The sequence below is a fragment of the Lutra lutra genome, chromosome 1 (genome assembly GCF_902655055.1).
Source record: "Lutra lutra chromosome 1, mLutLut1.2, whole genome shotgun sequence".
NCBI lineage: Eukaryota > Metazoa > Chordata > Mammalia > Carnivora > Mustelidae > Lutra > Lutra lutra.
The window spans coordinates 95685895-95703673 of record NC_062278.1 but is presented as its reverse complement, the minus strand read 5'-3'; the positions used below and the strand labels follow the sequence as shown (position 1 = coordinate 95703673).

The following is a 17779-nucleotide window of genomic DNA, read 5'->3' as shown; positions in this document are numbered from 1 at the left end:
AAGCAACAATGGGTGTCACTTAAAAGAAACTAGGAAGTCAGAAGTTATTGTAAGAAATTGGTATGTTAGTTGATAGATAGGTTAGGGAATTAGTCAATAAGTTAAACTACCTGTTAGTGGAAAAACGTCTATTTAAGTAGAGTAATTGGAATTCAAGTGTGAATAACCTCTAGATGTAATCTCTCCAGGTGAAAGTACACTTTTAAAAAGTACTGGTATAGCTAATGGCTTTCTTTAGTGGAATGTTAAGGGAAATAGAGTTCTTGAATGGAGAAATCCTTGTCTTTCACCTACTCCCAGGGGGATCTTTCTCTTTTACACCTTCCTAGGATGTAGGAGATGGTCCTAAGAGAGTAAAGGAGAGGCAGAGCAGGCTGTGAGTGGTGGGAGGCACAAACAGTGATTATTTTGACTACTGGAGGCATCACACTGAGCACAGTTTGGAAAGGTCAACATCATACATGGGGTCTCTGGGAGTACTTAGTGTAAGGAGGGTTGATTATACCTGTATGTGACAGAAGCACAGACTCTCTGAGTGGGAAAGACATTCACACTGAAAAGGAGCAAATTTCTCGTAACTCCAAATTATACATCACTTACAGTACACAAGAGGAGATCAATAGAGAATATTTCAAATACGGAATCCCCTTGCTATCTTATCTCAAGCCTCTTTTCAATGCGTAATTCCTAAGTTTGACTTCTCTTTAGGCTGGCAGTTTGTCAATTTAACCAAAAAGAGTCCTGGGTATAGAAATAAAACAAAACAATAGGGAAGTGACAAAATATATATTATAAACATAATATTCTTAAAGAGTGGATCATTTGAAAAGGATATCTGAGTTGCAGGCTATGAGAAATCACTCTATTTCCTCTTGTTCTGCTCAAATGAATCCTCTGTATTTGTCAGGGATCAGGACTTGCCATCTCTGAACAGCTCCATTGGGAAACTTCCACCCAATGGTCTGCAGCAGGTGGTCACTCATGATGGCCGTCTGTACCCCAACATTGCACTTCATGTTGATTTTCTCCAGGTATGCAGTTACACTTTTGGAATCAATATGTCTCTCCCTCTCCAATCACCTGATGGTTAGCTAAGAGATACAGAATCACTTTGATAATAGCATAAGGCAAATATGACTCAGGAAGATAACCCCAGGGGAAGAAATTTTTTAATGCATTACTAAATTGAATAGGGAATAGTTATAAATTTTTCTCTCATTTAGAATAGTGATTCTACCCCCTAGTATACCAAATTGACTTCAGGTAATAAATACTTTGAAATTCTTCCTTTGCTACCTTAATATGCAAACTAGAGATAATGCTATCTTCCTACACAATTTTTTATAGACATTAATATTAAATTTTGTTTTTTTAAGTTTTTATTTAAATTCCAGTTCGTTAACATACAGTATAGGGGCACCTGGTTGGCTCAGTCAGTTAAGCATCTGCCTTCAGCTTAGGTCATGATCCCAGGGTCCTGGGATCAGGCCTCACATGGGGTTCTCAGCTCAGCAGGGAGTCTGCTTCTCCTTCTCCCTCTACCTGCCACTCCTCCTGCTTGTGCTCTGTGCATGTGTGTGTGTCAGATAAATAAATAAAATCTTTATTAAAAAAACATAGAGTGCAATATTAATTTCAGGTATACAACACAGTCAGGTATATAATAAGACTTCCATAAAACACCCAGTGCTCATCACAACAGGTGCACTTCTTAATCCCCATCACCTATATAACCCATCCCTCCACTCAACTCCCCTCTGTAACCCTCAGTTTGTTCTCTACAGGTAAGAGTCTGTTTCTTGGTTTGCCTCTCTCTGTCTCTCTCTTTTTCCTCTTTGCTCATTTGTTTTGTTTCTTGAATTCCACATATGACTGAAATCATATGGTCTTTGTCTTTCTCTAAAGACAGACACTGGGACTGTTTCCATAATGTGGCTATTGTAGATAATGCTGCTATAAACATTGGGGTGCATGTATCCCTTTGAATTAGTATTCTTGTATTCTTTGGGTAAATGCCTAACAGTGCTGGATCACAGGGTAGTTCTATTTTTAACTTTTTGAGGAAACCTCTACTGTCTTCCAGAACTACAAACTTAATTTTTTAAAAAATCAATATGCCATGAGTATGGAAGTTAGATAAAAGAAAAGTCACTTCTAGTAAAAATAACATTTCGTTGTACTTAACCTGGGGCATAAGTGCATTAAGAGACATAATGCACTTATCAGAAGTCTGCTGTATTTACACAACTGCTGTTGTGTAAATGTGTAAATTTACACAACTCACACAGGTGTGCTGTTTGATGTCCAGAGACCATGAGTCATGTTACTCTTGATGATATGGTTTTCCAAAATAATGGCCAACAATTGGGAAATTCCAAACAAAACAAATCACAAAAGTCCCTCAATTTGCCCAGTTGTTGTAGCCCTGGAAAATTCAATGTATATGATATCATTTTTATAAAAATGTGTTAATATATAAAATGGAGATCAATTCAGGCTCAGAAATTATTAACAGGTTTTTATACTTTATAAACCTGTTTTTATAAACAGGTCCATTGGGACCCTCAGGATTTATGGAAGACACAGGACAATGCCTCATTCTGTGGGAATGTCTAACATTCTGTTAGAATGTCTAACCACACAGGCTCCTCCCTACTCAATGCCTCAGGGGCCCACAATCATCATGAGAATGATGGGCACCCCCAGAGATTTCCAAAATGTCCCTAGGCAGCAGTATCACTTTTGCTGAGAACTACTGGTTTGCTGTTTTTTCTCCAGGGCTGCCCCCACTGACTCAAATGACTGAAAGTTGATTCTAACTGTGAAACCAAAGAATGATAGCACTAGAAGGGGCCCTAAAGTTTAGCTATGTGGCCCCCTCCCTTTACCCATGTTAGGTAAGTAACTTGCCCTTAGACACCCAGTTATTACACGGTCTAGGATAAAAACCATGGTTTCCCTTCGGTTTTTCTTTTTAATTGAAAATAGAAAGATACCTTTGAATATGTCTCTCTTACACACCAGATATTTTTAAAAAGTTGAGTGATTGACAATATTTTCTGGTTTCTTTCAGGACATTTGGGGTTGAAATCATTCCTCACCACTGAGCTTCAGTGTCAGGCTGGATACTCTCTAGTGCCCACTAAAATCCTGGATTCTTGCATGCAAATAAATCAGAAAGAGGCAAAAATAAAATCCTTTACAAAATGTCCAAAAGACTGGCCTCTAGGAGCAGAATTGTCTTACCCGGTTAGTGTCCAATTGGTTTTCTCACTATTCTTCCCAAACTCTAGCTATCAGAATCTAAGCAGGACCTTGGGAACTAAATAACTGACTTCATACGCTCCTGCCCTGTGCCCAGCGCAGGGCCTCTGGCTCTGCCATAGGACAGCAATGCACTGGTTCCTTCACATGACCTAAGGAAGACTTGGCTATTTGCCAACTACCCTTGGCGAGTGTGTTCTTTTTTTTTTTTTTTTAAAGATTTTATTTATTTATTTGACAGACAGAAATCACAAGTAGGCAGAGAGGCAGGCAGAGAGAGAGAGGAAGGGAAGCAGGCTCCCCGCTGAGCAGAGAGCCCGACGCGGGGCTCGATTCCAGGACCCCGGGATCATGACCCGAGCCGAAGGCAGCGGCTTTAACCCACTGAGCCACCCAGGCGCCCCTGGCGAGTGGGTTCTGATGGTGAATTGGGTATTTTTACATCTAATTTGGCAGATCAAATTAAGGAGAGAAACACTGATTGCCCAAACTTCATAATAATGGCTCTCCAAATTAAATTTACAATCAAATTTAATGCCAATTTCAAAAGCACTGGCTGAGAAACTTCAATTTACAAGACTTGTGCACTATCAGGAGTAAAGAGGGTGAAGAGAAGAAACTCATAGGATATCAGACTTACTGGGTAAAGCTGTGGATCCCACACCAAAGAGTAGAATTAGGATTGCCTCCTAATCCCTTCCTCATGACACACTAAAAGGGCAACCTAATGTATATCTGCAAACCCATCTTCAGGAGATGAAAACACAAAAGTTCCTTCAAGCATTCAAGAAAACACTATCAGGGGACGCCTGGGTGGCTCATTTGGTTGAGCAGCTGCCTTCAGCTCAGGTCATGATCCCGGTGTCCTGGGATCGAGTCCCACATCGGGCTCCTCGCTCATCAGGGAGCCTGCTTCTCCCTCTGCCTCTGCCTGCCACTCTGTCTGCCTATGCTCGCTCTAGCTCCTCTCTCTCTGACAATAAATAAAATCTTTAAAAAAAAAAAAAAAAGAAAACACTATCAGGTCCTCATACTCAACATTTATACACTCTCTACTTTCCTCACAGAAAAATTCTCCAGCCCTTCCTTCGGAGAATAACTCCTCTTAATTTTAGACTCACTAATAATTTAAAGAACAGGTGTTGAAAACAGCAATTTAGAAAATGAGGTGGTCTGCCTGCTCAAGGTAATCCCTGTGACAGCAACAAAAAGAAACAACTGACAGACCTCCAGGAAGGAGGTGGAGAACTGTTTTATAAAGGGGCAAGGGGATGACATAGGAACTCAAAATGAGGGGCCTAGAATGGCCTAGGTTATTCAGTGCAGAGACTGGTGGCTTTGCTAGCCCTGAGAATGTCTCCATATATAGAAAAATACAGTAAATGATGTAAGGGGAAAATATGCCTAATATATTTAGCAGCAAAATCTGTAAAATTCAATGAAACAAGTAGAATCCTTGAGTGTCAGAGTAGGAATACCCTTAAGAGGACATCCTTATCTAATTCCTTTATTTTACAAAAAAGGAAACAGAATATAAAGGAATGAGCAGGGTCAAGCAGAGTTGAGACAAGAGCACAGCCCCGCTGGTCCAGTGCTCCTTCCACACAGACATCCTGAGAGCTGACAGCACTAAGGGGTAGGAAAAGAGATGTTGCATCAACTTTAATCATTCATTTGTGTCCTGGCTTCTGACATCTCTGCTTTTGCTTCCTTGCACTGATTTTACTCCCTGATTTGTGATGAGATAACCTCAGGATTGGCCCTGAAAATTAGGACCAGAGGTAAAGTTTACCTTGAAATCCTTCCTACATCCCATTCCTGGTGTGTTTTCTCTAAGCCGTCCTATGTTTGCCATCTGGCTTGGCACCTCACCCACTGGCCTCACACCCAGAGTTCCCAGGATGATGTAGGAAATGCTCCCAACTCCCAGAAGTTTGGCATATTCCCAATTTGATCTATAACTCCATCAAAGAAAGAGGGAATATGGTAGTGTTTTTCAATAGTAAGTGGAGAGCTTGAGAAAACGTAGATTCCTGATCCTCATCCCTAAAATTATGATTGAATAGATGATTCTATTGGAAGTGGGTCTTGACCCACTTTGGAAAACACATGGCTTCTACTTACCTCTCCAGGCTCCTCTGCCCCTCAGTCCCCTAATGCACACTCCCCTCCACCCAAGTTCTTCAGACTGCCCACCCACCATGTCTTCGCTTCATGTTCCACCTTCTTTGCCCAGTTAATTTTTCCCTATACCTCAAAACCAGCTGATGCACATGTCTCTCCTCTCTCCTTTCTGTATTCCCATATGCCTCTGTATTATTAAGTTTATACAGCCTATGATGGACACTGACTTTTTGGTATATCTCCCCTTGAGGTCAGTTTCACGTCTCCCTTGCCTTTTTTATTCCCAGCATTTAGCACCCTGCCAAGCACATAGTGTGCCCTCTATAAATGTTCATTAAATTATCTTTTCCACTTGCTAAATTTCCTTGTTAAAAACTAGTCACTTTCTTAGATTTGCATTTTTTATCAACCCCACCCCCCACATACAGTACAAAATTGTCACAGATAGCTTGAACCCAGGGTCCTGGGATTCTCCTCATTCTCAAATGAGGAGCACCTTCCGTCATATGGAAAAATGAAAGAGAAGAATGTTAGCATAATGTAACCATGAAGTGCAGAGGTCATAATGACCTAGGCTTTCATTCAGGATCTCTGACACCTAAGGAACATCACAGAGACATATACAACAAATAGGAATTTTTCTAAATAAAGAGCAGTTACCAATAGTTCATTAGAATTATTTCTGATTGCCTTTCCAAACATTCAGGTTAAAAGTTTTTCAGAACTGGGGCGCCTGGGTGGCTAAGTGGGTTAAGCCTCTGCCTTCGGCTCAGGTCATGATCTCAGGGTCCTGGGATCGAGTCCCGCATCAGCCTCTCTGCTTGGCAGGGAGCCTGCTTTCTCCTCTCTCTCTCTGCCTGCCTGTCTACCTACTTGTGATCTCTCTCTCTGTCAAATAAATAAATAAAATCTTAAAAAAAAAAAAAGTTTTTCAGAACTGACATTGAAAGACGTTAGAATTGGCCTTGAATTTTATTTGTATACATATGTAAATTTCACGTGTTTGTTCTAAGATCGCAGAAGCTCCCAGTATTTCGTACCCAAGATGGTTAAACCTCTTGGTGAAGAGGTTAGCTCCTCTCCTGAAGTCCACCACCCACGTGTGCTTGTCCCATGCAGGCGTATGCTATGCAGAGTTCGGAGTCCGCGTCCCCAAGACCACTGGGTCAGCCTATACCTACAGTTACGTCACCGTCGGGGAATTTGTGGCGTTTTTCATTGGCTGGAACCTGATCCTGGAGTACCTGATTGGCACTGCGGCTGGCGCCAGCGCTCTGAGCAGCATGTTCGACTCGTTAGCAAACCACACCATCAGCCGCTGGATGGTGGACAGCGTGGGAACTCTCAATGGCCTGGGTGAGACTGCCATGTCCTCTTACCCCAACCAGCAGACCCACCCCAACACATAAATGGGTTCCCCTTTCAGGATTCAATTTGGCGAAATGTATCAAGAGCCTTAAATATGTCTTTTTTTTTTTTTTTTTTCAAAGTAGTTCTCCTGTGAATCTATCCTAAGGAAATTATCCTAATTTCCATAAAAGCTTTATATGAAAAGATACTTATCACAGCCTTATTTGAAATTTAAAAAAATTTAGAAACAGCATAAGGATTCTACAGTGGAGGAAATGATTAAGTAAATTGTGAAAGCATATTGTGTAGCGATTAAAAGGATGATTAGGAAGACTGTTGTAATAACATGGAATCCATTTTTTATATGATGTCATGTGACAAAGGATACATATTATATATACATCATGCTTATAACTATATAAAAATAAAACCAATGCAGAAAAAATAATTGTAATGAACTTCTCCAGTGGTTTCACCAGATTTTTTAAGATTTTCATAAATAAGCATGTGTTAAATTTTAAGTGACAAAATATACTTTTAAAAGGGACAAAATGGATTCAAGTCTAGCAGAAGTTAAGGAGGGGCAATATAACTGGGTAAATACTAAATCATCAGAACTTCACAAAACAAAGACCAGGAGTTCCATCCATCACTTGCTCCCACTTTCCATCCTGATGTCTAACTTTACCCTCTCTGATATTCATGGGAAGCCAAACAATAGTTGAGGAAGATTGGGGGTCTTGCCCCCAGAACTTCCAAGTACAGTTTCGGTGGCTGTGTGCCACTCATGTGACTTTGATGTCCCTATCTCAGATGAACTGATAAAAATGCTGAGCATCCAGATACCATGAGAAGATAAAAAGTATGAAGACCACACGTCTGCACAGTATGCTGATTTCATGGAGTTTTTAGGTCTGGAAGGGCCTCCAAAATCAGGCAGTGCACACCCTTCACTTTACAGATGAGGTCCGGGGAACTGAAGCATTTGCCCAAGACCACACAGCTGGTCGTGAGCAAAAGTGCAACTGAAATTCAGGAGTCTCACAGCTGAGGCAATGCTTTTTCCCCTCTATAGAGGGCAGGAGTCCACTGGCCAACAGGCCAGACCAAACAGGTGGGGTGTGTCCACGGCTTCTTTTCTCTGCAACCACATACACATAAATGCAAAGAACACCCTTCTTCCAACAGTTTTCAAAGATACACATTTTAAAACTTTCTAAAAATGAAAAGATTCCAGGAATGGAATGGAAAATTTATGGACTATAAAGTGAACAACAGTGAAGATAAACCACTTTTCAAATAACATGTTAAATCCATATATACAGCATGAATGTCTCAGGACAGTTCTGACTTCAGGAGTTCTATGCCATGGTTCCATAGACAGTGTTGTCATTGTCATGTCGTATAGCCCAATTCTGGGTCCGGGATATCAGGTCATCTTACCTACATACCAAAACCTTCCCATTTGCAAATAGACACTTGTGGACCACAATGTAGACACATGTGCACACACATATATACTTGCACACAAACACACACGTGGACACACATGCATGTCTGCACACACTTGCTTCTCCTCCCTCCATGACAAAGTGATCACCCTTGCCAGAGCTGAGAGCAAATGCCCTGACGGGGATGCTGCGAGTTTGCATGGCCCTTTTTTCCCTCTGGACAATATTAACTCATGTCTTTACCCCCTAGGGAAAGGGGAAGAATCGTACCCTGACCTTCTGGCTCTAGTGATTGCAATCATCGTCACCATCATTGTTGCACTGGGGGTGAAGAATTCCGTGGGCTTCAACAACGTCCTCAATGTGCTGAACCTGGCAGTGTGGGTGTTCATCATGATCGCAGGCCTCTTCTTCATCAATGGGAAGTACTGGGCTGAGGGCCAGTTCTTGCCCCATGGCTGGTCAGGGGTGAGTGCTTCTCTAAAGCCTCGTAAGGCTATTGCACACCTGCCTTTCGCCCTGTGGCTAGTCTGAAACATATTTTCGAAAAATGCTGCTCTGTCCCATAATCTTCATGTCATCTTTTTCATCATTTTTTATCTGAATTTAATGGTTCTGAAGCAGTTCCCATATCATTTTTTTACTTGTTTCACAAACATTTATTGAGACCCTATTTTATGCAAATAACCATAATAGATTTGATGTTTAGGCTATCTGAAATATGCCTAATCCTATGTGAAGTGCTCTGCATGTAATATTTAAGTGTCCTAATAACTTTGGAAGGAAGATATTTATATTCTGGTCTTACCGATGAAAAACTCATGCTCAGAGAGGGCAGGGGACTCGCTATTAAGCACACAATGTAAGTAGCAGAGTCAAAACCCAAAGCCAGGACTGTCTGACTCCAAAGCCTGTATATGAACAGCTTGGTCCTAGAGAATCCCTCTAGAGTATTTTCAGAGAGACGGATAACCCGAAATAGGCAAGGCAGTAAAGGAGCCAGAAGAGCGGGTAGGTAGGTAAGGGATGAGTGTTGCCTGGGTATAGGACTAGGGAAACAATAGTTATTAAACTTAATCCCAAAGTTTGACCCAATGTGGAGAGCCCCATTAAGGTCTAGGTGCAGTTGAGTGGGCACAGTGTGGGCTGGTCATAAATCCCACTCTAGTGGCATGGCTCATGGCAGAGAAGTCCACGTAGTGTGGTCTGAGAGTTGGCCAGAGAGTGGGATGGACCAAAAGGACATTTTCAGATCTCAACCCCCTGATCTGGGTGGTGAGGTTTACACTAAAGAAAAATGGGAAGGTCGGGGGGCAAAATCTTAATACTGACAAGGAGTTCTAAATTGTGCCTGGATCCTTTTCCTGGTATGATGAAAAATGCTTACTTGATTGAATTCACTGGTAAAATTCAACCACCTATTCCTTTCTTGAAAATAGTAGAACATAAATCAGAGAATTTTGAGCTGGAAGAGATCTAAAGAATCACCTGCTGCTACCCCTCATCTAGCAGGAGAAGAAACTGAGCCCAAGGGAGGCACGTCTGCCTAGTGCTGGCAGAGAGCAAGTCTGGGACTCCACCAGACTTGCTTTTGTAAAAAGCTCTGGCTTAGACTGGTTTCCCTCCAAGATGTCCAGGGACCAGAAATCTCTCTTGGAGAATGCTCAAAATAACTCCTATCTATTCTGAACCGTGCCACACTGTTCAATGCAGAGAAATAAGCAAGATAGCAATTCAAGCCAAGATTTCTAGTCTTCTTATCTGTAAGAATTCCACAGTACCAAAAATTTCATCCCTCCTCCTTGAAATGCATAAATCCTGAAACTGGTCAAAACCAGAAGAGACAAAGACACTGTTGACCTCATTCTTGATCCCCAAGTCAACAATTTCTTCTAATACAAATCGTTCCTTTCCTATCAAATAAAAGAAACAACAATTTACAAGAGTGGCAAAGAAAAAGTGTTTTTCCGGAACTCAACTGCATTTTTATCCTAGCACACAAAAACGTTCTCACCATTTTTTTTTTTCATAATGTAAGAAATTTTGAGGTCATGGACTTATTGTTAAGACTTTGGCCAACAGCTAACTTTTGTGCTTTTGGATTTTCTCATTCATCACCTGGGAAAACTAATTGTACCAAAAGTTTGCCAAGACAAATAACATCCTGGATGGTTTCTTGCTACACCTTGTGAGGTAAATAATAGTGATACTTATTATCACTATTTACAGTTTAGAGTTTATCAACTATCTATTAGGTGCCCAGCATTGTGCTCTAACAAAACTTTAAAGCAGGTACTGCTGTGCCCAACTTAACAGATAGAGAATCCACGGCTCAGAGAGGCAGAACTCATTTAGCCAGGGTCACTTAGCCAGTCAGCACCAGGGCTGAAATTCCTAGTTGGGCCTATGTGACTCCAAATCGCTTCCTATTACATGGCCGTTCCTTGCTTCTGAGTCTTCTTTAAAAATGTAATAGGATAACTAATCCAACATGTTATGTTCTCACTTCCTTTAAACTTTCACAAAGCCATAGAGTCTTAGAGCTAGAAGAAGCATTAGGACATGGTCTAGCCTCTTTTCTTACCTTCACATGGGAGTGTAAACCAGCCCAGACCAAAGTCCTTTGTTTACTAAGACATCATAGCAAAACAATTTGAAAATATTTTGTAGGGGCGCCTGGGTGGCTCAGTGGGTTAAGCCGCTGCCTTCGGCTCAGGTCATGATCTCAGGGTCCTGGGATCGAGTCCCGCATCGGGCTCGCTGCTCAGCAGGAAGCCTGCTTCCCTCTCTCTCTCTCTGCCTGCCTCTCCGTCTACTAGTGATCTCTCTCTGTCAAATAAATAAATAAAATCTTAAAAAAAAAAAAGAAGAAAAGAAAATATTTTGTAATTACTCAGTTCATGTCTAATTTTCAAAAATCTAAGAGCTCACCCAAATGGCACACATTATAGTCTAGGCCCCATGTAAAGACTGGAAGCAGTTAATCTCTTCTGTCCAAATACCCTTTGTTCATGCTGAAGAAGATGAACCGGTCTTTGAACCTGTCCCTCTGTCTTTGTTCTGGGGTCTTTATTCTCTCTGGGGGTCTCCTCTTCATACTCAAGGGCCCCATATCCCTCTTTGGGATAGTCAGGAATCCACCCCACGAGGAAGGAACTAATCAAGGCAGACTTAGGGGCTCCCATTTATACACCCAGGTTTTCACTAGCTTTTGTAAAGAAAAGAAGATCAGAAGTCAGGCATAAAAGAAAAGAAAGGAAGGATGCCATTCTTAACTTAACCATTTTCTTTGTGACACATGCTTTCATAGACACTTTTCAGGTAATCTTCACTACAGCCCTGATCTCTACTTTTACATCAAAATACCTTAAGTTGAGAAAAGTTAAGGTTACAGATCTAGATTGTAATAGAGCTGAAATTCAATCCCAGTCCTGGCTGAGTCAAAGTCCTTATTTACTCCACTACTCCCCCGACCTGGGTTTGGACACGTGAAACCAATTGTCTCTTTTTTGCAACTTCAACCTCACTAACCTCATTCCAACCCAATCTTACTGTCTTGAGTAGGTTTGTCACTGGCCACTAAAAAAGTTTGCTGGGATTTTGCATTTTTCACTGCAAATTCATTATCCCTGTAGGAAATTCAAATATGTGTTCTAGTGGCTGTGACTAAAACCATCAGCTGAGCACAAAGGACGGCCCAGTTTGAGGATGGTGCTGATTCATCCTCTTTCCTATCCGCCTGGCCTTGGGTTCCTCTGTAGTACATTTCCTCCCTAGCAAACTGGCCTGGACCTGTTCTTTCTCAACTTTGTTTCCTGGTCACTCTTCCAGTCCAGTGAGGCCACTTTGGTTTCGGTTTGGTTTGGTTTTATTTTTAAGTAAGCTCAATGCCCAACATGGGGCTTGAATCCATGACCCCAAGTTCAAGAGTTCTACTGACTGAGCCACCCAGGCAACCCTAGCAAGGACACTTTGAATATGGATCCCAATTTTTAAGGTGGGACACCCTCTCATGAACATGTCATCCACTGAGTTAACAAACACACTTGCGACGCTCTTACCTAACAATTGTCAACAAAGGTGAGTCACCTACTTGGCAGCTGTATGGTCTCCTCCTTAGGGAAAACCTGACCTCCACCCCTGACAGGGGGCCGCGTTCAGAGTTCTCATCCACTTCAGGTAGGAGGGGGTGGAGAAGATCATTGTGTTGGAGATGATTTTATAAGGATACCATTACTTGACTTGAAACACAACTCTCACGTACTTTGAAAGGGTTAATAATGAACAGTCTATCCTCTGGCCATGGACCCCTCATAAGCTTACTCTTTCCCTGCTCCAACCACATACTTCCAAAGAAAATAGCTTAAGGAATGGTTTACTCACTTACAGGTTCTGGGTCAAATGCTTCTTTGGTCTTGAAGAGCTTAAGAACAACAAACAATTTTCTCTAGATCAAGTAACTGCTGGCCCTCAGCTGAACCCCTGCTTCCCTCTATAGTTCCTCAGCCCCTGAACATTGCTGGATGTGTATTCCCTGTATGTTATTTGTTCTTGATGGTATCTTATGGTTTTTCTTGAACCAAATGAGACACTCTGCCCGCACAAATAGCTCCCAGGAAAATGGTTCATGACAAGTATTTGTGGGGAATGCTGGCCGCCTCCAAACAAAGGGAAAGTTGTTTTTCATGTTCTCCACATTTTAATTCACTTGCTGGAACCTATTAGCACATTCCACTGTCACTGTGGACAGGGTGCTAATAGATCTGGAGCATGAGGGTGGTAGAAAACGCTATTAAAGTCAGAGTTTTGTCTTGTTACCTTGGGAGTGAATTATATAAAGGTACCTAATTAGCTCCTAGGCATCTGGCAGAATGGCCAAGGCAGAGTATGGAGAGCTGCCTCACGAATACCAGTTCCACATAGGAGGCCAGCTTTTAGGGACTCCACACCCTGAATAGCACACCACTAATGACATTGCTTGACAGCTAAATAAGCAGCAGCCAGCCCTCCAGCAACTGAGGCACATGCTGCTTTCCCCACTAAAGCTCTCTAAGGGGATGGGCTGATCTGTATCACCCAGCTGAGAAACTACACCAGCTTTACTTTGGAAAACCATTTCTGCTTATGTCATCAAATTAAAAAGTCAATTTTAAAAGTTGGGATAAGGCACCAGTGAACCTAGAGACACACATATACACACACTTCACCCACTAATTTCATTCACAGATGCTCACTCCTAAGTGTACACACATTCTTCCATACTTGGAAGGGAATCCTAATCACAGATCCCAGTGGCCAGATCTGCGGTCTGGATAGAGCGAAGTGGAAAGTAGTTTTAGTAGTGGTCTTTAGGGTAGAGACACACCCAAACACAGTTTCATTTCCTGGCTCTTTTGTATTCATCACTCAGGGATCATTTGTTAACAAGCAAGAAAAACTCATTCAAACTAACAAGTAAAATAGGTGAATTCATTTGCTAATTTTATTCTCTTTTCTTCGATAATCTGTTTATTTGATCTATGTCTCGTTAGATCAGAATCTGTTTGATCTTGCAGGTTTGCACCCCCCACCAGATCCATTATTCACCCTTCATACTCTGTTTTATGCTCCAGAAGGCCCCTTGCTCATTGCTCCCTGTTGGACTTAGCCAATGGGGCCTTCACTGAAATCATTTCATTCAAACCATCCGAGTTAAATTCTGATTCCTACCTAATGCAGTGGAACCTCTAAACATCCTACCTTTGATCTGTCCAGTCGACCTTCAGTCATATTGGCTTTCCAGTTCTACATAGCAAATTCAGGCTGACAGATGTTCTCTTCACAAACTTTCCCCCTCCATTCCCAACTTGACCAGAGTTAGTCAATATTCTGGTAACCCATAATTATCAGTAATTGCCATCTATTCTTTAAATTGTTTGGAAAATAGTAACATTTGTGTCTTACAAAGAATATAAACACCTATTAATCTTGTTCAGTTTATTACCACAGTCAAGGTCGCACTTGGGGTCTTGCAGTGTCCTCTAGACTCCAAGCCCCAGGGGGTTAAGCTCATGGCCGTATCCATATCACAAAGTGCCTGTCAAAATGGAGCAGTTAATAAAATATATGTCCAGTTCTAAAAAAAAGAAACAAGGAGGAGGAAGATTTTGTTTATGCCTTTAGGTTCATCTGTTCTAGAAAACTTACTCTATTAATAAAAAATGCTGTTAGCAAGAGATGATATTTATTAAGCACCTACTGTGGTCTATGACTGAAGTTCACTATATTATCTCATTTAATCCTCATAACCACACTATGAACTAAACACTATTTTCATCTCCATTTAAGAAAATGAGACTCCAAGATTAGAAGGTTGTTCTAGGTCACCAAGCCTATGTGTGACAGAACCACCCTCAGTTTGATAGTCTCCAAAATCTGCTCTCTTAACCAAATCCAATGCCTGCCCCCCAACACCCCCACCCTCTGTATGGCTTTGCAATTCCCTCTGGAGCCCACAGTATACTTCTCCTCCAACTGTTTCATGGTCAGTACGTCAAAACTGTAAGGTGTCTTCCATGTCTTTCACTGAGTTTTCTTTTCACGTTACACATCTCTGGGTCCCCAGTGATTCCTTACACAGCATGGTTTACAGACCTCTCATCTTGTTCTAGTGTAGATGTGCCCCAAAGTTCTTATTTAACACACTTCCACCCTCCCCCTTCCTCAGCAGTAAGGGCTGGCAATATCTATTAACTTTCCATCCAGAACCAACCACACCAAAGAGGCATCACACTGTCTCCCTGGGACCCCCTAACTGAGAACAATACATCATCAGACTAATTATCGTAACAGATCCGTATGATTTACAGGAGTTGTGTGTGCACACATGTGCATAAACGTGTAAGGGAAGAAGGATGTTCAAGGAAGAGAAAGCAGAGCCTGTTTTCTGGAAGCTGTCTTGAAGCAACGCTTTCCTTGATGGGGGCAGTTTAAGGAGTCTGCAATTCCAGCATCTGTTCATCCTTAAAAACCAAAAACATTTCCTAGACAACTGAAAACAAGCACGTTTCCAAACCTGTGAACCTCCATGCACAATGAAGTGAGATCTGTTTTCTGTCTTTGACTGGAGATCCAAACACTTTCCATTCCCTGAAATGAAGGACTTTACTGAAGTGAAATGAGAGTTATCTCCCCTCCCAGAAAGTAGCCCCTATACCCTGACAACAACTGCTTGTTTGAGAAGTTCTTTCTACCTGACTTATTAGAATAGACCAGGAACTCTTTGATTGTTCTGTGCCACGTGCTCCTTGGCAGTCTGGTGAAGACTCTGAGCCTGTTCTAAGAATCGTGTTTATAAATGAAGAACCTAATTACATAGGAATTCAAAAGAAATCAAATACATTAAAATATAGTTATAAAAATATTTTTAAATTGTGATATAATAACAATGTGCTTCTTTGGCACTGTTTTAAATATTGGTATCTATGTCTAATAACTATCATAATTTGGAAGTAGCAACAAGCACAAGTGATACTTCAACATCTCTACAACAATCTATTATGGAAAAAAGATCTGATCACTATTGGTGATACAGTCACAGGTACTGTCTGTTACCTACATTCGTTATTAAAAGAAATGCTGATGTTCAGTCAGAGGTTAGTAAAAATAAAAAGGTAATCTCTTCCCAGCAAAATTCATAGACCCCCTGAGTTGAATGGACCCCAGGATAAGAACCCCCAGTTAGGAAACTGAGACTTTAGAAACCTGGAAGGGGGGAGACTTGTGACCAAAACTTGCTTCTGAGGTTTGAGAAGATCTTCAGTTTGTAATGTACCGGTAGGTTCCAGTACTTAGTATTTTGTCTTTTACTTATTGAGAAACCAGTAGGATAGTTTAAGAGTGAAAATTTGGACACAGGTTCTCCGCTTAGCACATGTATTGAATTTCATCATTTATAAGCTATATGTGGAGAAAAGGTGGGAAATGGTCTATTCTGTAATGAATCTCATTCCTGAACCCCTGGCTAGAGCTTGCATACTGCCAAGGCCCCTCACCCTCTACACACAAGCCTGGAAAAAGTTCTCTCACCTTCCCCTAAAAGGACATTCCCCAAGCATTCAAAGAGGCATACTTTTTCCTTTCAGCTAACACTGCAAATGCTTAAGTGGGGAAATATTAGTTGATTCCTTGGAAGAAAGTAACACTCTCATTAAGGGAAGATTTTCACTGACATCTTGACTTGTCAAGTCCCAACCACCCTTGGAGCCAGGCAGGCTCCTGTCTGACAGACATCCAGCAGATGTCACTGGATACCACCTCCACAGCCTACAGGGCCTCTTACCACACATCCCCTCCTGTCTTGTAGTCCAACTAGGTCACTCAAGCCTCCAAAAGAGCAAAAAATCCAGCTGTCTCTACCAGTGTTCCCATGAAAGACAATAGGATATCTGAAGATCTGAACATCTTTTATAGCATTTCAGATCTAGAAGTTACCAAAGAGATGATCTATCAGGGGCACTAATGGTAATTTGGGCAGGACAACTTCTTGTGCATTAGCATTTGAGCCCCGTCCACTAAATGCTGGAAGTGCATGCCCCATGTCTCTGTGACCCTCACAAGTAGCTCCTTATATTTCCAAACATCCCCTAAGGGAGGTCACACAGCCCCTGGTTGTGGGTCAGAACCACTGAATGAAAATGAAGCACAGAGAGTTTTCATGAGTTCCCCCAAGACATAGGGATAGCCAACTTACTGATTTGCTTATAACCCCACTTATTTCCCAAAATGATCTGAATGTGTTGAACAACCCAGTTTTCATTTGGCCAAAATTCTCCTTATCTCCATTTTACGCATGAAGGAATTGCCCAGGGTCGCACAGCTAGAAAGTACAGGAGATCAGAACTCACGCTTTGAGCACAAGTTCCACTGTGTTACTCCCTCTGCTGCTCAGTAATGTCACCAGACACTGGGCAGTTGCTGGTACCGTGTGTTAGGCCCTTGTGCTGCCCTGACACTCTGAGTCTGAGAAATGCCATTATCCCACCAGGTGCTGCAAGGAGCAGCCACGTGTTTCTATGCTTTCATCGGCTTTGACATCATCGCCACCACTGGAGAAGAAGCCAAGAATCCAAACACGTCCATCCCTTATGCTATCACCGCCTCCCTGGTCATCTGCCTGACAGCATATGTTTCTGTAAGTACTATATCCTTTCAGGACCATCCTGATGGCCTTTTCGTATCTGACTTTAAAATGGAGCTCTGGGGCTGGGTTACCTTCTGTCAGGAAGTGGTCCTTCCTTGTGCAATCTTGGTAACTGTATGCATGTGTCCACACATGCTCTATCCCCATCCACACATGACAAGAAGAAAATCAGGACTGCAAACGGGACACAGGAGCAGCCCTGAGCCCTCACCTCACCCTTGGTCTCTGAGCCTCCATCCCCATTCCTCCCCACACACGCAGGCTCTGGGTGTCTGCTGCTGCCCAGGGATGGTGTACAGGGAGTGGGCTGCTGTCCAAGGAGCTCAGATCATAGGCTGGCAGTAACGGGTGGGTGTGCAAGCAGAGGCATTGTGGACCTCTGTGCACCCTCCTCAATGCTCTTCTGTCT

The 17779-nt window shown here is 42.0% G+C and overlaps 1 protein-coding gene across 1 annotated transcript in view; it reads left to right on the top strand.

Annotated features, from left to right (window-relative positions):
• Window positions 1-17779, top strand: part of SLC7A14 (solute carrier family 7 member 14) — a 109177-nt gene that overhangs the window by 72461 nt on the left and 18937 nt on the right. The window contains exons 3-5 of the mRNA XM_047730361.1: window positions 6508-6744; window positions 8440-8657; window positions 17215-17361. Coding sequence (XP_047586317.1) covers window positions 6508-6744; window positions 8440-8657; window positions 17215-17361 — 602 coding nt within the window. The remainder of the gene's footprint in view (window positions 1-6507; window positions 6745-8439; window positions 8658-17214; window positions 17362-17779) is intronic.